This window comes from Chroicocephalus ridibundus, chromosome 1, assembly GCF_963924245.1.
Source record: "Chroicocephalus ridibundus chromosome 1, bChrRid1.1, whole genome shotgun sequence".
In the NCBI taxonomy this organism is placed as follows: domain Eukaryota; kingdom Metazoa; phylum Chordata; class Aves; order Charadriiformes; family Laridae; genus Chroicocephalus; species Chroicocephalus ridibundus.
The window spans coordinates 195,709,104-195,734,746 of record NC_086284.1 but is presented as its reverse complement, the minus strand read 5'-3'; the positions used below and the strand labels follow the sequence as shown (position 1 = coordinate 195,734,746).

The window sequence follows — 25,643 nt, the reverse complement described above, 5'->3', positions numbered from 1 at the left end:
CGGTGTAGTCAGATGTGTCAGGGAGGTGCTGCGAGTCCCGTCTGTCTTTTTCTTCCCTGGCCTTTCATCTCGCAGCTTGCACTGGGAGCATCATTTCTAACCTGAAGATTGTAGATACCTAGTTTTCTGCAGTTAAAGTATGTTTCTAAACAAAGTAGAAACAGCAAAGCTGGTACAGATTCTTGAAAGAGTTGAGATGCAGGGATGTTATGGAGATCTGAACATTTTATTTGCAGTCCAGCTCGGTGATGAGCGAAGGTGAAGTGCTGGTAACTCTCTTAGTCCTATGAAGCAGTAGGATGCCTAACAAACTGGTTTCGGTGGCTCTTCCTGCGCATTCTAGCTCATCCCCGTATGGATAAGGAACAAGAAAAATCCTTCAGGAGACATCTTGAGGTGATTTAATGAAGAATTAACAAATCTGTTGAGGTTGATTTACGCAGTAGGTTTAAACCAAAAATCAAACCCAGAAAGATGCAAAAGGGGAGGCACCAAGGAGACCAGTACACTGTGGTATTTGTTTCAAAAACGAGATGATTTCCTAATTGCTGAGAAGATCAATGCTTGATGGTGCAAAATTCTGTAGACTTGATATTTTGTCAGAAAGAAAATGTTCCAATAAATAGGGCTAAAATAAAATTTATCTAGATGTTTGCTTGGAATAATAATTTTTATAATATTCACTCCCATGTAAGACTGGGGATTTAAGATCCCATAAAGAAAAGTTTTGACTAACAGAGACCATGATTAGAGTGGAAAAGCTGAGAGAGAAATTTGCTGCTGTTTCCAGTATACGAAACGTGTTCCAAAATGAAGTAGAAAAATAAATTTGCTTAGATGGCGTTCTGTGACACAGTGATAAATCTTCACCTGAAATAAACATCCACCTCCTTGCTGGTAGTGGATAATTTTGCAGTGAAGGGAAATCAACTTTGGCAAAAAGGACTCTGTCACTAATTATGGTATCAGCCCACATACCTCTGACAGCAGCGTAAATGTGGTGAAAAGTCTGGGGCTTACGGTTGAAGATGATCAAATATCAAATCATTGCAGTTTCTATGGTAAAGAGAATGGGTAGGTTAAAGCAGAAAAAATACATATACAAAGGAAAATGACGTGGCAAAATAAAAGCATGAAGAGGCAGGATTAGGGTTTTTTTTTAGACTTAAAGCTGGTGGGTTTAGAGGTCTCAGGTATGCTACAGCAGCTGCAGCTGAGAGTGCAGTGAGCGATGCTGCAGCATTTAGCACTTGAGATTATTGTTACTTTTGACTAATTTTCTAGTAAGATATAAAAAAAAAAAGGCAAACCCAGACATCAATGGGAATTTTTTAACTTAATATGAATACTGCAGGAGATCCACACTTGTTTTGACAAAAATTTTGCACTTTCCATCTAGACACATTCAGCATCGAAATTGTTCTCATTAGCAACCGTCGTTGGACACATATTCATAAATCAGCGGCTTCTCCAAAAGTGTGGAAGTGGCTGATTTGCTGTTTCCATTGCTTACATCCATTTGGTAGTTAAAACATACACTATTACAAATACAAAGCATTACATTTTCCTTATGTTAAGAATTATTAAAGATATACTTCTTGTAAATAGCCATTTCAGAAATTAGGGTAATTAATTTACTTGTTCTTCCTTCTCCTTCTTCCTTCAGTATCTTCATAGCAGAGCAAACATGAAATAAACTATCTGCAACATACTTTGACTCAAATGAGATCAAAACGGTACATGTGATTTCCTTCTGTTTTCACAGAAAACCAAGTTACAACCTACAGGTTCACCTCCTCCCCTGTAGGAAAAGGCAGCTGTAGGATTTATTTTCTTGCAGAAAACTGTTACTGCTGGTGAAGGTTAAGATACAAAGAAAAGTAACTTTTCTTTATTCGGTGCTCAAATTCTGTAGGCCACATTGTTAGTTCTAATATAAAAACAGTCAAAAAATTGTTCAGGTAAACAACTAAAAAGTTATTCAGTCTTAATGACTAATACCAACAATCCTTTGCTTGTTGGTTGCCTTTTAATCTGTGGATCAGAAAGACATTTCTGAGAAGTACTGTATTTTCTCCAAGAAAATACCAAGGTTCAACGCCAGCCTAAAAGAAAAATACAGATTTGTCTGACCTATACCTAGCAGCTTTGCTTTTAAATTTAAAGCAAATGTTCCACTACAGTTTCACCAATGAGATTAAGCAGATGTGAGAACAGGAAAAATTTATGTTTCAATAGGTATTAATAAATGCATTTGACAGAACATGAATGTGTTTTGGAAGAAAAATGTTAAATTTTTGAGAAACCAAGTGGATATAATTATATTAGCACACCTGTGACCACCTGCTCTACCAGATAATTCACTTCCAAAGACATGGTGTTAAGAGGCTGTGAGAGTTTGCCGAAGTCCTGATCACCAAGGAGCATGAAGGAGCGAGGAATGTTTCCACCATGAACATTAAGCTTTAGGAATAGATTCAGACTGTTATTTTCAGCCCAGGATTTTCATTTACTGCTGCAGATGGAAAACGGTGTGGGAGAAAGATGTCAGTCAAGGATAGCGATCAGACGTGATGTTAAACATGATTTCCGGTACTACGTTAGTGTCGACAACAGGTGAATGACCCAGCGTTAGTCCCATTCGTGTCAGTCTCTCATTGTGCATCGAATTTTGAGAAAAAGCAAATTCTGCCAGGCTCCCTGGGCGAGGCTCAGGTACGCCCCATCCCTCCCTGCTGCATCCTGCAGGGATGGAGCCTGGGGATGTGTCTCTGAAGAAGGCTGCACCGCCTTCCGGGGAGGTCCTGGAGTCAGATACCCGGGTGCCCAAACCCCAGCGTATACTATGGCATGTACCTTCCCCTCAGCTTGCAGAAGCTGAGCAGCCCCCCATGATGCTCTCTTCATTGAACAGACTGGGGCTCTTCCCTTTAGTCAGCATGACTCTAATTTCTTCTGTCTGTGAGTTAATGCTGGCGCTAGACCTTTGTAGGGAGGCTTTTGCTTTGTTTTGTTATTTTAATAGAAGTTTCTCTTGATTATTTGGATGGTCCTATCCATTGTGGTGCGAGCAGTTCAAGGCTTCTGGAAGCTCGGTGGTGCCCGAGAGAGAAAGTGCTTTGATTGTGTTCGCAATTGCAAGGCAGCATCTTCCTGAATAGTGGGATCTGGAGGTGGGGGGAGACTGAAGATCTTGTCTTTTATGAAGATGCTTTCTCCTTGGAAATCTCATTTCTGTATTGTGACAAAACCTCCCCCTGGGACCACCGCTGGGAAGAGCAGCAGCGCAAGGCATTGTCTTGTCCTGCGGCTGCAGCATCTATCATCAGATCACGCGACAGGTTTTCTCCCTCTCAGGAAGGTAATTTCTTGTCAGAGTCCCTGTTTCAGTTACCACTTTGGCTGAGGCTGAGGCTAAGGCTATGATGTCCACCACAGAGAGAGAGAGTGTGCATCTTTCTAACTCAGGCAAAGCAAAGAAGACAGAATGTAAAGTTAGATTTGATTTAATTTTCAGTGAGCCTCACTTGTGTAGTCTGGCATGTGTTCAGCCACCTGTAGGACTGGTTTACACAGAACCACTGCTTTCTTAAAACTTTTTGGGTTTAGTTGCGTATTACTTTATAGACTTTATCTTGAAGTCTGTAACTCGTGTTAGTTGAAGGTTCTTCTTTTACCTATTAGATCCCTTTGCTGGAGGATTACTACTGTATGTTCATTTCCAGCAGTGGAGAGACCATGTAAATTATTCTTGAACGTAAAATTAACGTACTGCTTTTTGTAATTGAGGCCCTCTAAGATTTTACCTTGTGTAATACATCCTTTTATAGAGCATACTCTTAAGGTCACGTGTTTTCTTTATGGCTTTAGTTTCTGCTAATCGTAATGTCTCCAGTAGTGGAAAAAATGAAGAGAAACTGGAACTGCACTTACTTTTTGCATTCTGCTTGTGCCTAGTAATGTAACCAGAATCAGCATCGTCGATGCAATGAGAACCATGCAGTTATTTAGGAAAACAGAATAGCTTGTCGGAGGAACTTGCAGTCTAATTTGTGTAACTTTCCTTTTTTCTGTACCACTGGCACACAGAGGGGGGGAAAGGCTGACAAACCAAGTGTCTTAACTGAGATAAGAGATTAACAACTAGAAGTTTGTCTGCCCAATTTAGCTTCTCTAAAAGCATGAAGCCTTGTGGCAGTAATTATCTTGCAGAGCTATAGTCACTCTGATAAATAACATTTTTTTCCCTTTTTTTCTGTTTGTGTTTACATTTTTCCTACATGCTTATACTAAGCTGTAATATCTCATAAAACATAAGGTTTTCTTTGGGCAAGTCTCTTAACTTTCTGCATAGTTTTGTCACCTAAAGTTAAACATATAAATATTTTTTTTAGAATTGAGACATCATTCGTTGCAGAATTAATTTGACTTGTATGCACAAGATAGTGAACATAGTGTATTCAATAGAGAAAAGATCTCTCTTTTTCTTTTTGTGCTTTTTTGCTTGGTTCTGATTTTCCCTATGAGGATATAATTTCAGTTCTTTGGGTTTTGCCATTAATAAATTTATTATTATTTTTTATTACAAAAGTCATATAGGAAAACCCTGATTTGTCTTATCAGAGAGAAAAGCCAATTTTCCCATGTAGATATTTAATCTTGGATGCTCAAAAATCTACCTTCTCTCTCTCCCATCCTCTCCCCCCAAAAGTTTGGAAATTAAGTTTTAGGAGTGCATCAATAAATACAAAAAAGTGCAAAAGTACTACGTACAAAAGATTACAAAGTCCTGTCACTCCCAGGCCCATCCTCTGCCCCAGTTAAATTCTGTTCTTTTATTTGTTGCAGGTGGGGAACTCAAGGGGATTTCACCACTACTCACCCTCGGCCTGTTGTCAAAGTGAAACTCTTTACAGAAAGCACCGGGGTGCTGGCACTTGAAGATAAAGAACTGGGAAGAGTGAGTATTATGTGTAGAAACAAGAAATACGCGAGAAACGATGCGTAGGAATGCGAGTGTTGATAAAACATGCCATAAAATGGTATAAGGTATGCAGTACAGCACCTGCTCTGCTGCAGCTGTGCCAAACTGTGCTTTTTCTTTTATGGGTGACTTTTTGTAGTGATATGTTGACTTGGATTTGCCTTCCAGAAATTTGCATCAGGGATCCATGACGATTCTCTTTATCTTCTTTAAAACTTTTTTCAATTCCTAGCTGACCTACCGATGATGCAGCTATTCAAACTAGGAGCGAAGAGGAGAGAGAGAAGACTTGTTGTGTAATAAATACAGCAAACAATTGGGCAAAGGGAAGGAAGGACTTAAGTGATGGATGGATGGAGGTGGGGGAAGGAGAGATGGAAGTCACGTGTCAGACTAAAATACGAGTTCTCACTCTTGTACTGCATGAACTTCGCTTCCCTTTTCATGTTTACCCTATCTTGACAATATCACTTATCCTTCTTAGGCCAAAATCAGGGGCTAGAGAGTGCAGTGTATCATAGAAAAAGGAGAGCAGTGTGAACGAGGCAGAGAGGGTCTGCAAATTCCGGCCTCTCATCTCCTGTTGAAGTTCTCCTCTCTGACATGTTAACGCATGGTGGAGAGCTCACATTTTAATGCTCAGAATCATGCTGTTTCTCATTCAAGCAAGGACAGCTTGTTTGGAAGAGCAGAGCTCTTCCCCACTTGGTGTCTTCCAAGTGCAAGCGGCTGCACAAACCCACGTTCTCCCACGCATTGGGTCACTTGTTAAGGTCAAGACTGTATCCCCAGTATTACTACATCTTGCCTCCTCTCATGTCCTTCCAAGAGGCTTCCAAGGTCACTTGGTCAAGGACAGCCAAGCTGAAGGTGGGATCTGCATGGGGAAGATTTCCCGTAGGGGTGACACACTGTCGGGAGTCGGGCAGGCATTGTGGCAGATACAGCAGAGGAGCCGCAGGGGTGAAGCTGAGCAGCCCAAAGCCAGCGATATCTGGATCCAAAACAATGAAAAGAGACACTGAAAGGGTGGACTCAAGGGAACTGCATAGTGCTGTTAAATACCAAGGAGTTTCTTCTCTGTTCCTGCTTGCTCAGTCCTTTCAAAAAGCAAAAGGAAAGTCAGTGCAAAGGTGCAGGCCAGTGGAGAAGGGACTATGTGGCCTTTGTGAACAGTAGCCAGCATAGTCATTGCCAAGGAATCAGAGGAGAAAAGAAACTAACAGAATGAAGGGGCTAAGAAGTACAAGTGTTAACAGGATCCTCTTGCTCTGCAACATTAAATAGCTAAAGTTCATGTATAAGCTTCGTCTGATTTCTTACACTGCAGCTTGCCTGGGTTTCTAGGGGAGGAGGATAAAGGATTTTAAATTATTTTAAAGAATGGAAACATTTAAAATGTAAAATACTGAATACAGCTTTTGCCTTTACTGTATCGTATGGCCCCAGATGGTTTGTTTTGTGGTTTTTCCCTGTCTCCTCTCCCTTCCCACTCCTGGCTGCCTTCTGACATATCTGTATTTGTCAGATGGCCGAAGGAGGTGGTCATAACTTTCCTTTCTTGGTTCAGAGTGGTGAGAGGAGAGAGAAAATGAAAACAGGTAGTCAAGAGGGGCTGGGGCTGAACTCACTGCCCTGTTTTTGGATGGAGTCTGACCCAGCTTTCCCAGAGACAAAGCAAGACGTATAAAAGGTGAGGGAGGAAAGAGCAATCTTCTGTTTCTGTTGCTCATTCTTCCTCTCCTGTTGTTCTTCAGCAGTCTGCATGCTCTTAACAGATGCTCTGAGGTTTGGCAATTAGTAGCAGAATTAGCCTATTAAAGTCATTGCTTTTTACTGGGGCTTTTTCCCCCCTTGTCACAAAGGGCAAAGGCCATCGCCTTTTTTCCCCTTCTGTTAAAGCTTGTGCTGAGATTGGGTGTAGCAAACAGAAGTACCTGAGAGGTGCTTGGATACTGATTTTACATTTTATAATCCATTCTTGATTTACGAAAAATGACTAGTCCCCATCCTTGCCCACAAAATACCTTCTGTAAAAGATAAGTCTGTACAAGGTAAACCTCCCACAATGACATTAGGTACGGTGCATGGTCCTTAGCAGTGGAAAAGAACATGAAAAAGGGCATGTCAGCTGTGGTAGCCATCAGCCTGTTTGGGCATCTGCTCTGTCCTCCTGCACCTCCCAGGTCTGGCAGTACCCAGGTGCTGACAGAGACCTTCCAGCTGGTGGAGAAGGGGGAATCTGCCAACTTACCCCTCCGGTTTAACCAGAGTATTTGAGAGGGATGGTTGCTAGCTTCAGGGTAGATTGGGAGAATATTTGACAGAATTTTTACAAAATAATTTTAAGGTATTGTGTAGTCTCATGGTATACGTTTTATCTTTCAAAGGCTTGTTTTGTTTTCAGTGTCTCCATTTTCAGGTTTGAGAGATTTAAATTCAGGTAGCCTTTGAAAAATTGCAGGATCCCACTAGATAAGTTTAATTCTAATAGGGTTTGGCAACTTTATGCCTGGTTAGTGCACTGCAGTGATGTGCAGGGGTGCAGCTGACTCAGGTAGGTTTGTTATGCTCTGAAAAGGCCTGAAGATACTTCTGCTGGTATTTTTTCTGTACTTAAAAATTTAACTCAAACCTGTGCCTTCTGAGGTGGGCTTGCTGTGGACATTAATTCTCATCTGTCATGTACTTTCTTCAAAGCATGTGTCTTGACCCAAGACCACTTTTCTGCATTATTGAAGTTCTCATTTCCCATACCCTGCAGTTATTGTGAAGGTTTTGTCCTGTTTAATCTATAATTAGAAATAGAAGGCAACCTTAAGCTACAAGATTTGAATTTTGAACTTCCTTCAGATACCAAAGGGTTTCTTCTGCCACCAAGGGATCAGCTTTTTATGAAAACAGATCTAAGGTGTGAAATGTGGAGCCAGCAAAGGTTTCCCCAGAGCCACAGAGGAGAAGGAGTTTCCACAGACCCCATCGGTGCATGGCAGTCTCTTGCACTTACGAACTTCAGATGTAGGCCCTGATCTCGGTATGACGGCACTGCAGCTCCTCAAGTTTAAGCAGGAGACACCGCTGATTTCCAGAAGTAACTAGCTCACATTGGAGCAGAAAGGATGCAGGTTCATGCTTTCAGTAGAGAGGGCAGGCCATACTTACAGCTTGCTTTATTCCCTGTTGGGAAGCAGAGGCTGGGGGCTGCTCAGCTTCTGCCGTAGAAGTCACCCGGTGAGCACCACCTGACAGAAGGGTTGTCGTCTTAACACCTTCTCACTGCAGGTCATTTAAGATGTGCTTGACCAACAGGAAGTAGTACTTACTATGTTGCTTGTCTGGCAATGCTCTCTTCCTCTAAAAAAACCCCAAAATAAATCAGTTGTGAATACCAAGAGAAGATTTTGCTTGCTGGGGGGTATTCTTCTGGCTCCCTGTTGACCGCTTTAAGTGTCTTCAAACAAAAAACAAATCTTAACCTTGATTCTCTGTTCTACACAAACTGGAGGACAGTTGGACAAACTCAGTTTTCCACTGAAAGAAAAAATGGAGCCATGTGCTGCACAGGAGGGGAAAGGATGTTATTTGCTTTTGGGTTCTGCAGAATGTGAGCTTCTGGAGTCGTGGTCTGCGTCTGTGGTTGTGCGGACCTCCGCGTAAGGTGAGCCACTGAATTTAACTTCCAGAAAGTGAGGCAGGCTGCCTCTTGGAAGCTAAATTTCTTCTAATAAGGAAATCTTAAGAACTTACTTTATTCAAATATCTTTGAAATGTGAGGCACAGTTTTTGTGTGACTGACACCGATCTGACTGCTTCATTAATTTTTCTGTGTGCATACGGAAGGCACAGTTGATGTTTGCATTTGTACGTGCAACAACTGCGGAAGCATGAAGAAGCCTTCCGAGTTTGGAGTAAATACTTCGGAGAAATCAGCCTGGTGGTTTCTGAAACTCAGGGATCTGACACTATTTTTCCTTGTTCAGTACTTCGTGTATGAAGACGTTCAAACCTAGTAATTCAAAGTGACAGCAGTTGTGCTTCCTTAGCGCGCGTGTGAATACAATGTGAGAACAGCAGGTGGTGTTTGAGTGCTGATACTTTTTGAATATAAGAATATTTCAGCCGTGTCGCTTTGACTATTCAATTAAAAGGGAAATGTTGTCTCACAACCTGCTTGTCACACTCAGCTGCAGCCAGCAATAATTAGCTGTGCAGTTATGGGGTTTTTTTCATTGGTGCTGTTACTCTAGGTTTGATTTAAGCCGTTATAAAACAGCTCTACTGGCGAGGTACCCATACTCGCATGATTGCCTAGTTTCAGGATGCGGGCTGCACTGGGCATGTTGGTTATCTTCTGTGCTGTGTTCAAAGGGCTGCTGAGCAGAAACGATTTCATACTGTGAATATGTTAATTTAAAGCCTGCCATCCTGGGGAATGTTTTTGTCCATCGCATTTTGAAATGACTGAGGTTTTGCCGGTCTGAGTTTTTCTGTCTGTTTTTTTGTTGTTTTTTTTTTTTTTTTTTAAGTTTGGAAAATGATAAGAGATTGCTTCCACTCCCCCTTTTTCTCTTGCTCCCCAAGCACTCTGCCTGTCAGCACCCTGCTATGTCTGGCTGAGTGTTATTGTTTCCGCACTAACAGGGATTTTCTCAGTAGCTTCTGTGAGAATGCCTCTCCTCAGAAATTCTTGAGATGTTTTCCATTCAGGCATGCCCTCTTTTAGATCTGGGAGAGAGGCTGTTTGGGAAGGACTTAAAGGCAACTTTTATCAATTGCTAACATATATTAAGGTAAGTGTTCCGTTGGCAGCAGCAGCAGAGATCCATTGATTGCATAAATTGCAGTCTTCCCGGTTCTTTGTCGACAACAGTATTTTAGATATCTCTCTCGCCGTGCACCTGTGCAGTTTTTCTGTTTGATTTTTTTTTTTTCTCTTTAACCATCTGTTACCTGAAGCCTTGTGTCGGTGTTTCAGCTGTAATACAATCATAGCTGAAAAGCGAGAGATTGCTGAATAGGTGAGATAATGGAGCTTGTGTAAAATTCTCATAAGCTCCCTTGGTGATCAAGATCTTATTAAGCCTTCCTTTAGGGGATCCGTAGGTGAGAACTTCTTTAAGGGAATAAATTTCAAGAGAGTCACCTTCTTTTCCCATTTCTACCTCCACTCTTACCCCTTCCCTTGAGCTTCTTTTGCTTCATCCTCCTGGCAGCAGTGCATCATGACTTCATGCTCAGAGGACATGAGTGCCGTGCTGTGCTTGGCCGGCTGCTGCTGGGGCATTTGAGGGAATTTCTCTTCTTGTCACACTGACAGCAGCTTCTGGCTTTCTGACATTAACCTGTCTTTAGACAAGGGGCTGGAATAAGTCAGAACAAGTCCAAACTTTGAAGTTAGGGGAGAAGGTGACTTGAGAGGAGTCAGTAGACATTTCTAGTCATCTGTTTCCAAACCAGCTTCAATAATTTTTGGTCTGTGATGTTATTTTCAAATCAGTAAACCAGAGTGTGTTTAACTAGGAAATTTTCCTATGATCTTTGCTCAGACAATGACCAGCACCATAAATTTGTGTGTGCCAAATAATAATGGATGCTTATTTCATAACATAAAATTTGCCTGTCCTCTCTGCTTGCACTGGCATCTTTTCAAGTCACTACATTTTAAAGCATGAAAGAAAAAGCCTTTCATAGAATAAATTAGTCTTGTTGCTTGATGAAAGCTTCAACAAATGCAGTTGAGGGAGCCTATTATCTTATGTCTCGGGCACTCACTGTTTTTCATAATTTTAAATAATCACAAATTGAGATAGAAGTGTCTCTGGTAGACCATGGGATTTAGAGAACTTGGTTTCTCCAGTTCATTGTGGGATTTCTTGCATGACCACAAGTGTGTTGTTTATTCTGAACAGAGCTGGCAATGCTGTTCATGTTTAAGGCCTTTTGACATACGATTCACGATTTTGACATACGATTGCTTGTAACTCAGCCAGACCTTAAGTGTTGAGGCTAAAATTTTTCATCCTAGGTGTGGAATAAGATAAAAAGAAAATGTGGGCTTGGTCAATGGCAAAAAGCAATCATTTGTAGCGCCATTTGTGATCTGGAAGAGCACATCAGTCATGGGAACTTCTTTTGTCTCATAAAATCTTCTGGCTTTCCTGTTGGGGACCATGCAGTTTGAAGAAAAGAGAGGAAGCTGGGTACCAGCAGGGACTCCCTGGAGTGGCAGGGAGCAGGGCAGGATGGGGCACATTAGGGCAGCTCCAGGCATCGGGCACCTCCCTGGGGATGAGGACAGGTTGAGGGTCTGGTCTGTTTTTTGAAGAGGGCCCCAGACCATGTTACGAAGAGGAGACTGTTGATGGGCTGTATCTTTATTTTCTTTAAGCTTGTGTGGTGTGAGTTGTACTGAGGTGAGATAAGGGTTTTCTGTAATAGCATGGTAAGTGTCATCTGACTCTCAGCCAGGACATCAAGGAGCAGGTTCAGATCTTCTTCACTTTCATCTTTTTAGCTTGTGACAGTGAGCCAAAACTCAGCATAGTCTTCTCAGAATTGCCATGGTTACCAAGGTCTGGGGCCCAAGGTCTGAGATCTCAAAATGTGTCTTAGACCACCCCAACTTGTACAATCTGTCTCATTTCAAATATTTGGGTCACAAGAGTAGGTAACTCCAGTGGCTGCGTTCAACTCTTGAATATCATGGGGTTTGGGTAGAAGTAGGGGATGGGGAGGGGTAGGATGGGATACAAGGACATGAATTGGCTGAAGGTGAACTCAGCTGGAAGTGTGGGATGGGGGAAAAAGTAGAGTTTATCTTGACTCTTAATTTTTCTCATGCGCTTACGGCTTGCCAGTCTGCTTGCCTCTTAGCTGAATTGGTCCCTTTTGAAGACTGCATTTTCTTTTCATAACAGGATAACTGTGGCCAGAGATGGTTAGCTTGAGAGATTTATCTAAGCATGGGAATACCAATAAGAGGTATTTCTGCACAGCCTTTTTGACTCTGAACCTTCTGCTTGGTTTTCTGCTCTGAGAAAGCAAGATTGTTCCAAGTTTGGTTTGTTCCAAGTTTTCAGAGTATTTTGGACAACTCAACTTTTTTTGCATACCTTTAAAAGAAGATATGATCAATATGCCAAAGATAGAGGAGAGTTAATAGTTGCTTCGCTGCATTGACCGTTTGGCTCAGGTGTACTTCAAATAACAACTTCCATTGTGATCCATCTGGGGACTTAAATACACAACGGAATCACAGTAAATGATGGTTAGTTAAGTCATCAAATGATATTAGCTTCATGTCTTTCAACCTGTCATATTTTAAGTCCAGGAGAGAAACATTTTCATTCATTCATAATTTAGAAAGAGTGTTTTGAGAACATCACCTTGCACAAATCCATAAATATGTTGCTCTATAATATTTCAGATTTCTGTGTTTGTTTTGCATCCAAATGAGGAGAGGCATAAAGTGAACTTGCAACTTTTTCAGTTACATTGTGGTCTGAGGAAACGTAATACTAGATATAATCAGGCCACGTGGTCAAGTATTTTTAATGATCATGAGATGATTGAATTTACTGAGTTATCCCACACTGTTCTGATACTATTAATTTGCCTCAAATCAGCTGAAGCAATGCAGCACACAGCAGCTATGTTTGGTGTGTAGCATTCTGGTCATTAATAGTTCATTACTCGTTTTAATGCAGCTTATCTGGGTCCTGGTTTGAGGTTAGTGGCCAGCCCAGCCCAAACCACAACAGCCTGTTAGTTTATTTATTGTAAAGACAGTCCTAGAGTAACAACTCTTGGTTCTCTGTGCTGCTACTGAGTAATCTGCTATGGTGATATTCACAGGTGTGACAACAATAAAATACGATAAACTAAACTAAACAAAAATAAAAATTAATTCAGAAATGTATGATGTAGTGGGAATTTTATGAAACTTTTAGAAGTTTTAGGCACAGTGAAGGGTATCCTGTAGGTGTGTTTTATATCCCCCAGAGAAGACATATGAGTTGATACCATTTTATTTTTTAAAGGAGATTATAGAACAAGTAGAACATTAAAATCCCTTAAGCAGTGCGGAAAGGAAATCTGAGACAATAACCTAGGAAGGTTCTCCACGGACAACGGCAATGACATTGCATTGCAGTGTGCCATAATGGAGACAATGCTTTTAATACAAATTTCAGCAACTTTTGACTTTTCCTATTAAGGAACATTTGCCCAGTGTTCTGCTTTCAGTGATTTCACGATACACTTTGTGCCACCTGATGAGATGGTACACAACAATTAGTATTGCCCTTAAGGGCACTATTAGTATGAAGGTTATTGTGTAGATAATTAATGCCTGTCAAATGCTTTCTGTGCATGTGTGTACATGTGTTTGTGTGTAAAGATAAAAAGTTTAATGACAAAGTTCTTTTAGCTCTCATCGTTTGAAGCCAGCAGGCATGACAAAGTGTACTACAAACACAACTGAGTGCATACTTCAGTATTCTGCCAGGTACTTATTCATTGCGAGAGCTTTGAAAACGAAACTCCAGAATACTTCTTTAAGAATTCAGAAAAGGAATTGTCAGTAGTGAAGTTATGAATTAATTACACACTTGTCTGCTTACATTTTCGTCAACATTCTAAAAACTCAAGAAATTGAGAGGAGAAAGATGTCACTTGAGATGCATGAGCTCTAGTAAGCTGTTACAGGACAACAGAAACGGCAGCCTGTACAAATGAAAAAATTCATATCATCACCTACGGTCCTATGTGAATGCCAAGTGATTATATGCATGGAATGAGTAATAATTCTGGTTTTTTTAATCTTGCATTTAAAAAGATAAACAAACTAAAAATCATTTTCTGTTTGCTGCATCAGAACGCAAAGGTTGCCATACTCATAATGCTTTTAAATGTTTTTTATGGGATGGCTTTTACTCAAAATGAAAATCAGCTTGTTCCTTGGGAAAGGAGGAGCGTTTGGTATGCATTTGCAAAAAGAAAAGAAAAAAAAGTAGCCTCCTGGTTCATTAAAACTGGAATATACTGATTCTTCTACTGCCTCTTTAAAAGGCTCTGAATGTATTCAATAGATCCGACAGGTTATTTCTCCCACTGGTGTTAGAAAGGTTGCGCTCTTGATTAGGAGTGATGCATTATGTTTCTCTGCTTCACGAGAGCTCCTGGTATGAAGAGGACGCAGGAACGCGTTTTCTGCAAAATACTGAGATGAGAAGCTGAAGGCCTTCAGCTTACGTCATCTTTCAGATGATTAGATCTGAATGACACTATTGTAATATTTTTGGCTTAGTAACGTCTGTTAGATTTATGCTCGCTTGGAGATTCTTACTCAAGTCCTTGATTTAACTTTCCTAATAACACAGAGGAGAATATATTGTGTTTTATATATGTGACAAAAGGCACAAGTACTGTGCATAAGAAATTAACTTGATGGTTAGCATTATGATTAATTTTAGTTTTCGGGAAATAAAAGATGTGAAGAACGCTGCTTTTTAGAGTGTTGTTACTTTTGAAATACTGCTTCATGATAATGGTAATTCAGAACTTACTCAATATTACAAAGGTCTCCCTAATAGCGCGTTTAGAATATTTTAGAGTCTAAATTGATTCAAAAGTAGTGCTTATAATAAGAGTGAAAGGAAATTATGTTTCAGCAGCATTTAACTGCTAAACGTGTGACTGTGGGTAAGGATTTCATGAAGTAGTAATATTTAATTATACTCACTGTAAATGGATAAACTTTCTGGATGGTAAATAAATAAATATTTAACAGCTTGTGACTAATATTAATCTGAAATTAATGGTTAGCGGGTAAAACTATCAAGAAATGTATATAAACTTTTAAAAAATGAAATGCTTCAAATTCCATGTATTTTTATTTTTTTACACGTCTACCACAAAAAAAAGGTTTGTTTCATATCACATCTGGACTGGACGTAGTGTCTTACATTTATCATACTCCGTTTGCAGCAAAAGTGCTTTGGAATTACTCTCAAATTTCTGCAATTTTTACTATAATTGGCTTTTATTAATGCGAATGTTCAAAAAATGGAGTTGGTAAGAAAAAAGCGCGTTTTGGTTTTCTTCACTGAAGCGATGTCACTGCTGGAGGGGCGAGCTGTTGCATAATGCTACAGCAAATTGTTTCAATAGGATGTTTCCCCAGAGCACTGAGTAGTATAAAAGTTTAGGTTCTTGTTTAATTGTGCACGACCATTTCAAAGTGTCAGCTCTTCCTTTTTGTGTAAAACTGTTAATTCAGAATGAGCTAACAGAGAAGGAAATTTTATTCACTCATAATATGAAAATTCCCATCGTAAGAAAATTAATGAGTTCATTTTGGAGATTTGTCTATTACAATAAGATTGAGTCAACTCATTTATTAGATTTATGAAACCTTTTTTAGTCGTCTTTCAGATCAGAGGAGATGCAGGAATCTTCACTGCTTAGAAGTTTACATTAAAGACTATCAGGTTCTTTTTGTATCAGCTCATTGAAGTTTTTATTTTATGACTTGCAGGTAGTGTTGTATCCAACTTCCAACAGCCCAAAGTCACCTGATCTGCATAAAATGATAGTCCCCAAAAACAGCCAGGACAACGACTTGAAAATTAAACTGGCGGTGAGAATGGATAAACCACCTCACATGAAGCACTGTGGGTAAGTGTCCATTTCTGGCTGTCTGTATTTATTGTTTTGCCTCACTGTGCCTGTGTTTAACCATATGTAGCTAAAAACATAAGGTTTGTAAAACATTATGAATGTGTAGAACAGTTCCTATAGTGTGGCAGAGTGTTATATCCTTGTTTTATACATAAAGTTTGGACTAGTCAGGAATAACACCCATTTCAGACGTTCAGTGATGTGTAAAGACAGGTGATGAGCTAACTCTGACATGCAGAACTAAGAGTACAATGTGATACAGGAACTGGGTTAGAATCTTACAATTTATATCACTTTTAAAAAAAAGTTGATATTTTGGAGGAACATGTTTTTCCATTACAATAGGATTAATTATATACCTGAATGTGATGGTACTTGCAACATAGTCTCTCCTTTTCTTTCTCTGTCTGCTGCATGGTATTTCTCTTGAAAGGAATTTGTGTATGAAACCAGTTTAAGGATGTTTTTCTGTCTAACAGATAGATACACACATATATATTTGTTCTACCTAACATATATAAGTGTATGGAATAGATTACTCATAAAGACAGCTCACCTGGCCAAGTGGCACCACTATTCTTCATCCCAGCTGCAAAAACCGGTAGTGTCGCCGACCGTAAGTAAGGCTGTATCCGTTGTTATAAAGCAATCACCAGGGCTGTTTTCCGTCCTTCTAACTTCTTCTGAATTAAGCAGAAGTACAAAAAAGAGGACTATTCAACGTATTAATGAAGAATTAATGTAGTGGCTATACTATTTAGATTTCTTTTAAATCTCCTGTTAATATTCTGCGCATTGTATACAGACAGTAATTGCCAACATTTCCTATATTCAGTACTTAAAAAAAAAAACCACAAACTTATTTTAGTTTTGAAAAAGCTGTAATTGATTGGGCTGAAATTTCCCAGGTATGAACCTCAGCCCTCATTTTGGTTTTGGGAAACTTAGACACAAATGATGAGGACTGTAACAATGAGACTTGCTAGCTGGAGACCTGTGTCTGGTGACTAGGAGCTGAGAGGAAAGAGAGAGAAATCAGTCGTGGAGCCAAGGGGAGAGCTGGAGCTACTGAATCCAGAGACTGGGACTGAGATGAGAAGACTGACAAGTAGGGCTGCAAATACATGAATAAAGAAAATGGGATAATGTGGCAGGAGAGAGCAGGAAGAGCAGGCTGATATGAGTAAGTTGGAGTGGAGAGGACCTACGGAAGAGAGAAAAGCGTTTATTTGTACTAAAGCATGATGCTCTCCAGTCTGTCTCCACTCCCGTCCCATTCATTTGCACTCACCAAACACCTCTGAAGTGGTTTGGTAATTGTGGCACATCCTTGTCTAGATTCAGTCCACTAGCATGGTTTCAGTCTCCTGCTGCTGGAGGGTGTTCAGACAGTTGAAGTAGTGAATGCTGCAGGGGTGGCATGGTGCTGCTTGCATTCTTCAACGGTTTGTCAAAAGGCAACCATGGCGATGGGATGACTTGAATAACATCAGTAGTTAATAATACACAGCAGATGGATCTAACTTGCATGTGACCTGGTTTGGTTACATACTCCACGCTACAGCTACATCAGGGATGTTGTGTTCCCACGCACCTATCCCAACAGGTGACCAGGAGAAGTCCCCATTTTTGATCAGGTCACTGATAATGTTGGGATCGTGCTATCTGCAACCCCAAAGGTGTAACATGCAACTTATATTGACCTGGGTCTGGAAAGAAGAACAAGGCTCCAATGCTTCCTCCCATTGTGGCCCAAGGTTTCCATAGAGGCTCTCATGGCTGGGGAGCTGTCCTTCTGGGATCTTCAGAGGGTCTTTCCAACCTCCTGGTTTGCTTTTCTGTACTGGTTTATGTCATTAGTCTTCTTGTCTGAGCATTACATGGATTGCCCAGTCAAATATTGCTTTCAATAATTTAATTCAGTCATTATCCCTTTCATCTGCTCTTGCTGGTTACTTCCTCACATTGATTTTGAATTCTAATCTCTGGCACAGTTTTTTACTTCTTCATTTTACTTCAGAGTCACTGCTGTCACTATTGTCCAGGCAAATATAGTTGTTCTTCCCACTAAAAATGCTCAAGGTCAGTCTTCGTTTCCTTTTCTTTATAGCCATTAGTTATAAAGATTATTTCCTACACATTTGTCTAGAAAAGTTAGGGCGCCGAGCACTCCTCCACCATAAATTTATGTGAAATGAAAAAAAGTTAATAATTCCTCCAATAACCATAGAAAAGGTTGATGAAATACTGTATGATGGCACTGGAATTGCAGTGAGAGGAAGTAAGAAGGTATTTGGCAGGGAAAAAAAACACCTGCTAGAAGAATTATTAATGTGTACAGTCAGGAACCATTAACGTTATGAAATGTCATCATCCAGGCACTCTCTGCAGCATTCTCTTGACTTCTTGGGTGAGTATAAGTATGAAGTGGTCATTTGCTATTTTTTCAAGAGGAATTCCCACCTGCTTCAACACACAGAGTAAAGCTGTTCTGGTTCTGAACTGGTGCTGTGTTATCAGAGAAATCCTCGTTTGTGAAGAGGCTGGAAACACGTGGTGGGTGATGAACGGTATTGCAGGAAGGCAAAAGAAGATTTTGTGGTTAAGGCAGTTGAGGGACGCCTGGAACAACTGGCTTTTAGTCTTGTTTGTGCTGCATGGAAGGACCTGTCTGTAAGAGCCTGAAAACAAACTTTTCCACTTATAGTAACTTGTGGTATGTTGCTTCTTTCTTGTGCCCAGTTTGATAAACTGGAATCTGATTTCATAGAGGTGCCCAACGCTCACAGCTACTAGGTGAAATCAGTGGAAACTGGGCTGAAAATATGCATTGTGCTCTTAGATTCCAAATATCCTAAAAATTAGATCTTCATCTTAATATGTGAAGCCTAAAATTGTTGGTACTTTAGTTCTCCTGTTACCAAGGGAGAATAATACCACTTCCCAGCGTTGTAGACATTTGAAGGTAAATCTTGGGAAGCAACTGGTAGAAGTTGCCTACACACCTCACGAGCTGGGGGAAGTGGGGTATGGTCGCTTCTCTAACACATGGCCAAAGGCTTATGCTCTACTGGGCAGTGTTATTGCAGTTATTGCAGTGCCGGGTCTCGGCAACTCCCTTGGTGAACCTGCACAAGGTGGAAAAGCAAATAACTCAAGTCTCTCTATGAAGCGGTGTTTGCATAACATGCAACAGAATAGGCCATGGGAGACAATAATGTGTTGAAGAACTAGAAGGCAGCTGCTGCTATCCTGAATAGTGAAAAGGGCTAGGAGGTTTTTGTTATTTTATTTTATTTTATTTTATTTTATTTTATTTTATTTTATTTTATTTTATTTTATTTTATTTTATTTTATTTTATTTTATTTTATTTTATTTTATTTATGTGGTCAGATATTTAAGCACAGTATCATAGACTACGCAAAAAGGGGGGGAAATAACAGGAGGAAAGAATGCGATCGTCCTCGCTGCTGGAATTTTGTCACGTTAGCAAGTTAAATTTTACAGCCTTAATAACAGACTTCTAACGTAGTTAGTGTGATTATCCCAGTTGAGTTCTAATTCTTCAGTTTATTTTTCAGAAACATCTTATGCTTTATCTCTGCCCGGTCTTTGAACTAGACAACTTACATCTTCTGTGTCAGTCTGAGTTAGCAAGCTAATATAGAAGATTCATATTTGTCTCATAGGAGAAAAAGGCAATCTGTTGGCATTAGATAATGCCTTTCAGCTGAGAATCTCGACATTTATTCAAAGTTGAATTAAAATTTTACCCCACAGCCAATTGCAGAAAGAGGGGTTTTATTAGATTAGTGCTCTATCATGATTAAAAAAAAATAATAATGGTACTAAGAGACAGTTTCTTCAGATATGGGAGCTACACTCAAATATTTCAAATTCTGCAGGGTCAGCAAAAATCAAAGACCAAGCAAAACCCACAGGCACAAGCTAATTGTGGGTTTACAGTTTTACTCCTTCAGAAAAGTTTCTCCTTTTTAAGACCGACTTTACTTATTGACACAGGGGATATTCTGAAAAACTTGAAAACCTGTCTCGCATTTATGCTTTAAGAATATTCAGTTTTACAAGTTATACTGTCTTGTATTTAAACTGAAATTTTAATTCACAAATAGCGTTCTGACTGCAGCACCTTCAGATCATAATTCCCATTTCCACAGTCATAACAAATAATTATATTTCAAATAAAATTGTAAACTTGGGATTTTTTTCAGTACAAATTGAAACCTAAGAACAAGAAATAAAAATCCTTATGACTCAACATTACTATGAATCTCAATTGCAGTTCACTTGTACCTCAGCCAAAACCAGGTAGCTTTGCTAACCACTTGACTTTTACACCAGTGTTTATGGCGGCACCTTCATACAGTTAGGGTTATTCTGCTAATCTGATTTTTAAAAAAACACTTGAGCAAGAAAACAGTGATTTTTCTATGCATTCTCTTAAATGTTTAAAAAATAAAGAATACTTACACATGTCTTATAGTGAACATAATCTTATTATTTATTTTCGGCTTGTTTTGCTGGGTTTTTAATTCTTGCGTGAAAGGCTGTCAAAGTATGAAACAACCTGAAGGATATATAACCATCCTTTTCTATTTAAACCCTGTCAATAGATGACAAGGGGAAACATGCTCAGCTAGAAATTCTGAGTAATGACAAGGTAAACATCACTCATTGATGGGGATTTGTAGAACAGTCCCAAGTATTGGTAATTCGTGATACTTCAGATTCCTTTTTCGTAATTCGCAATGTATTTGTCATCTTCTCATAGAATATGGTAATGTTTTCCTGGTCTAAAATCCAGAGTACATACAAGATTTTTTTTTTTTTTGTCCTTGATGTTAAGGTACTAAAGCAAACATCCGTAAAAAAGGAGGGTTTGTAACATTTCTAGTCATCTCTTCTGTTACAATCTTGAATCTGAAACAAACCATCAGGGGAAATAAGCAAAATTTGGTTTAAAAAACTTCCTATGTAAAATGCTAAAAGCCTGTTCATTTCTGTCGAGTTAGACTAGCAGCATTAGGGAGGTACTCTTTGCTTCAGGAAGGCTCACTTGGCTCTCCTTAACTCATATTTAAATTAGCGTTGAAAACCCAAGGAGGACAGGTTAATCCACTCAAGGTACGTGGGTTACTGTAAATACCTTTTCTAATGTGTTTTGGTTTTTTTAATGTGCCTTTGCATATCTGCATGCATTTAAAGCATGCATTCTTTTTAAAGGTAGATTTTGTGTCAGTTGAGTTGTCCGTTAGCATAGCCTAGTGGTTACTAACAGGTATTATTCTGTTGCTTCCAATCTAGAAATAAAGAAGTAGAAAAAAAAGGAATACTGAGATTTTTTCAAATAGCTTGCTTTAAGAGGATTAGTAATGCTTAATGGTCATACCTAAAAAAGGAAAATAAATAATAACATAAAATGAAATTCTTACAAATTGAACAGCCTAAACAGGACAATATTACAAAGTAGTGTTATTTGGGTTTGACTTCCGAAGTAAAGCATTTCAGCATAGTTCTTGTCCAGAACTTTTTCCAGAATCTGAAAGGCAAAATTCATTCTTGTAAGTTCTGTTCTGCTTTCTGCTGTGATAGATTGCGTATAGATATGTTACACCTTTAATTTTGTAAACATTTGTGGTTGGAATATACATTCTATAAGCACTAGAGTATGCACATGCCCAGATTTTCTCCCTGTCTCTCATCTGTAAAGCAACTATTTTGGTGACATTTTAGAACTTGTGCTTTCCAAAATTGTAAGGAATCTGTGTGACGTGATTTTTCTCTCACAACTTAGTAGTAGTAGCAGTAGCAGTAGTAGTGGTAGTAGTAGTAGTATTTTATAGGTGTATTTTCAGAATAAAAAGATTACCATGAATTTGTTAAACTTTTAAAAAGTTTTCCCTTGTGCACTTGGAATGGACTGAAATGTTCACAGGAGAGCATTTATAAACAAAAAATATAGCTACTGGTTCCTGTACGTGACTGAAGTATCACTTTTCTCCTCCTGCTGCTGTCATTTTGGAGCTAAAGGAAATCTGTGAGATGAATGCCCTGGCTAGCAGTCTTCCAAGATGCAGAACTACAGGATAAGTAATTTTCCCCTCTCATTTTTATGACACTTGTCACCCATTGATAAAGGAATTCATTGGAGAGGAAGATGAGTATAATTATTTGATTTACAGATGAGTGAAATGAAGCACAGGAATGAACTGAGATCACCCAAGGTCACAGGCATTTCAGTGACTGAGCTGAGGATTGCACTCGGTTCTGCTAGCTTCTCAATGGGTAGGGTTAAAGTGTGTGACTGTCACCTGGATAAATGGTTGTCATAGCTACTAGTGAGCTCATAAGTCAACTCAGAAGACCCACGGGGACACTGAAGTTAGCCAGAACAATGGTGGTGCCAGCTCTTACGTGCTGCTTGTCCATGGTCGCCTAGCAAAGGGCAGGAGGAGGAACATCATTAGCTTTATAACTTCAAGATGTGTAATCTGAAGGCTGATCTGAAGATGAGATCTGCTCCCAGTATCATTATTGCAGAGAAATGTGCAAGGTGACCACATTGAAATTATGCTTTTTCAATTTGGGGTTGCTTTTACAGATAAAGTAAGATGCCAGGAATACAATCACGCTTCTCTTAGCAAGTGCTGTGTGATCTCTGTCACCAGTAGGGCTTTCTGTTATATGTAAAGGATTTGAAACCAGTTTCAGACCTTTCTCTGAGTCAAAACAGATATATATGTCAGAATAATTCTAAATAATATGTTACACCAATACTAAAAAAATAAAATAGAAACCAGATTTCAACTGAGCTAAAATGTCAAGTTTAGTTTCTGTTAGACCCAGTAGGTATACATACAGGTGCTTCGAAGTGAAGAAAAGTGTTAGAAACCTGTGTGTATCCAAGATCTAAGAAAATCCTTCCTAATACTTTTTATCATGTGGTAACGTGCACTATAGACTTCTTAAATTAGTAGTATTTTCCATTAGATAAAAACAATAACTTTCTACGTTACATTTTGTCATGGTTTCAGCTGGGATAGAGTTGACTTTCTTGCTGGCAGCTGGGTTAGTGCTGTGTTTTGGATTGGGGATGAGAATGGTGCTGGTAGCACACTGGTGCTTTTGGTTGTTGCTGGGCAGTCAGGGCCTTTTCTGCTCCTCACACCGCCCCGCCAGTGAGTAGCCTGGGGGTGCACAAGAAGTTGGGAGGGGACACAGCTGTGACAGCTGACCTCAGCTGACCAAAGGGATGTTCCATGCCATGTGGTGTCATGCTCAGTATATAAAGCTGGGGAAGAAGAAGGAAGTGGGGGACATTCGGAGTTACGGCATTTTATCTTCCCAAATAACTGTTACGCTTGATGGAGCCCTGCTTTCCTGGATATGGCTGAACACCGGTCTGCTGATGGGAAGTGGTGAATGAATTTCTTCTTTTGCTTTGCTTGCATGCGCGGCTTTTGCTTTACCTATTAAACTGTCTTTATCTCAACCCATGAGTTTTCTTGCTTTTACTCTTCTGTTTCTCTCCCCCATCCCACTGAGGGGGTGAGTGAGCGGCTGCATGGGGCTTAGTTGCCGGTTGGGGCAACCGTGACACTTTTCAGCAGTTACTGAAAAGACTTTTCTCATTAGTGAAGACTGTAATGTTCTCCTATGAAAGGGAGAGGAGGCTATCTGAGAGATTCCTTTTGCTCTTTTCTGTTTGTTACCAACACAGATAATTGCATGAGTCAAATAGTGAGGTAAGTAGGTGTTTATCTAACTATGGCATTTCTTCATCTACATATGTAAACTCTTCTGTAGCTGTTTATAACATTTTATTTGTCTTTCCAAGTTTGTGTGCAGCACATCTAGTTGAAACCATGAAGTCAGTATATTAGCACCACCTAGCTTTCTCTTTGTTGCTATTGCACTTTTTCTTCCAGCTTAAAAAGGGGTAACAGAGCACCCGCTTCAGCTGCTGCTTTGAAGAACAGGGTCCTCACTGTCCTTTGGTAGAAGGTTTGTTTTCCAGTTTGTGAACATCAAGACTGGGAAGCATAAGCAAAGTCAGATGGAAGGAACTGTTCAGTTTGATTGAATTTTGCAAACTTTACATAGCGTCAGGTAGTTTGAAATCCTTTTTTGCTCATTAAGTCATATGGCCTCAGTATAGCAGCCCAAAATTTAGAAATTCAGGCTATGTCAGAGTTGTCTAAATTCTCTCAAAAGTCACTGGGTAGGGAGGGAATACCTTGACAGGGTGGTTTATGAACGCTAAGACACTGGCTATAGAGGAAAAAGGAAAGGTACACTGGAGTTGGTAAGGTAAACTTTTGTCTGTACATATTGCATTCAAAAGTATAGATTCTTTTCTAAATTAAAATAAATGCCTAATCACCAGATGACAGAGCTTTGGAAAGATGAATTGCCAAAGCAACAGGTGGGCTTCAGTCATGTCATCTTTTTTCTTCTGCCGCATTCACAGTTTCTCAAATTTAAATTCAGGTCAGAGATAAACTATGCATAGTTGCCAAAGTGATTTTTAAAAGCCAAGTCTTTTATTTTAAATGAAACTCAGCCTACTTTAATAGATAGTAAGACAATTTTGCTACAGAAAATCATGAAGTTCGGAGAAATAACTTCACTGATACTGATATTTGTTGTTTTTCTTACTAGCTATTAGTAATGATCTTTGTAGATGAAGTAGTGTCTTTGCATATACTCTTATGAAGATGAATGAAATTAAATGGATATTTTATGTGAAATAAATGTCGCTTCAGTTAATTCCTGTGAGGATTTTTTGTTTGCACTGGTAGTTGTTTGTGATGTCCTCTGACCATATAGCTTGTTCTATTTGGCAGCAGACATATTTGATTTATATTTTTAACAGCTGCAATTTTGTTCAAAGCATCTTCTCATCCTATCATAAGAACAGCAGTTGTAAAAAATATGGATGGAGTATATCAGTAATCTTTATAATTTCTATTACAATTTCTATTACAATTACTCCTAATTAGTATCAAATATATTTAGGAGTTAAATCTTTCTACAAATATCTGTCAGAGAGTGCCCAGTGCCATTTCCAACATCAGGCCTTCCAGTATTTTGCCGTGACCTGTAATCCATATGCAAATGGGAGGTTATTAGACCACCTTTGTGCCATTGAGGGAAAGATAATCCTCTGCCACTCATTCCTCGTGTGTGGATAAAGGGTGTCTGCCATGAAGGAGAGCCTTGGTCTTCACCTGAGTCTTGGTTCACTAACCATATGACCAACAATGCTCCTATTTCCTGAAGTTGTCTCCGTTGTTACCTTGTGAAATCTTGTTATGACATGTTGAAACACTGTGGGATGTACTATATTGCTGGCAGTCTGCTGCAGGAGGGTCCCATCGCAGGAATCAAGTGTGTGTTCAAGTCGGCTGGGTCTTGGTAAAACTTAATCACTCCCTCCAACTATGATTTTATAGCGTGCACAAGGTTTTCTTGTCTCTCCTGTTACTGGCAAATGGGACAATGTTTGCTGAGTGTAGCTGGCCTCAAAATTAGTGCCCAAGTGGTCCTAAGAACCTCATTCTCATCTACTGATATTTCCAAAGAGCTCATTATAAGCTAATGACACTGACATATCGTGTCAGTCATATGGAAGAGGAACAAAAGTAGACCTATCTAAAGGGAACTGTCTAGTAAAGAAACTTTATCAAGCAAAAGTGAGTTAGAGATTTCTTTCTATTCTAACAAAGTATTTCAAATATGACAATCTGAGAAGGTCAGCATGAGGCTTGGCAGTATTATCTCCTACACTATCACCAAGGCCACCTTTAAGGAGACGTGTGTGTGTGTAAGAGCGCAAATGCCAGCTCTCCACCCTGACCAAAAACTGACAATGTGGTGCCAGCTCTTGCACTGCAGAACTGTTGGGATTGCCAACATGGTCACAACACTTTTGCATTAGAGTTGGCTCCTATCTCA

At 39.6% G+C, this 25,643-nt stretch overlaps 1 protein-coding gene across 8 annotated transcripts in view; it reads left to right on the top strand.

Annotated features, from left to right (window-relative positions):
- Positions 1 to 25,643, top strand: part of CADPS2 (calcium dependent secretion activator 2) — a 320,439-nt gene that overhangs the window by 152,205 nt on the left and 142,591 nt on the right. For all 8 annotated transcript variants that reach the window (XM_063323277.1, XM_063323280.1, XM_063323282.1 and 5 more), the window contains exons 7-8: positions 4,849 to 4,960; positions 15,522 to 15,661. In XM_063323277.1, the coding sequence (XP_063179347.1) occupies positions 4,849 to 4,960; positions 15,522 to 15,661 (252 nt within the window). The remainder of the gene's footprint in view (positions 1 to 4,848; positions 4,961 to 15,521; positions 15,662 to 25,643) is intronic.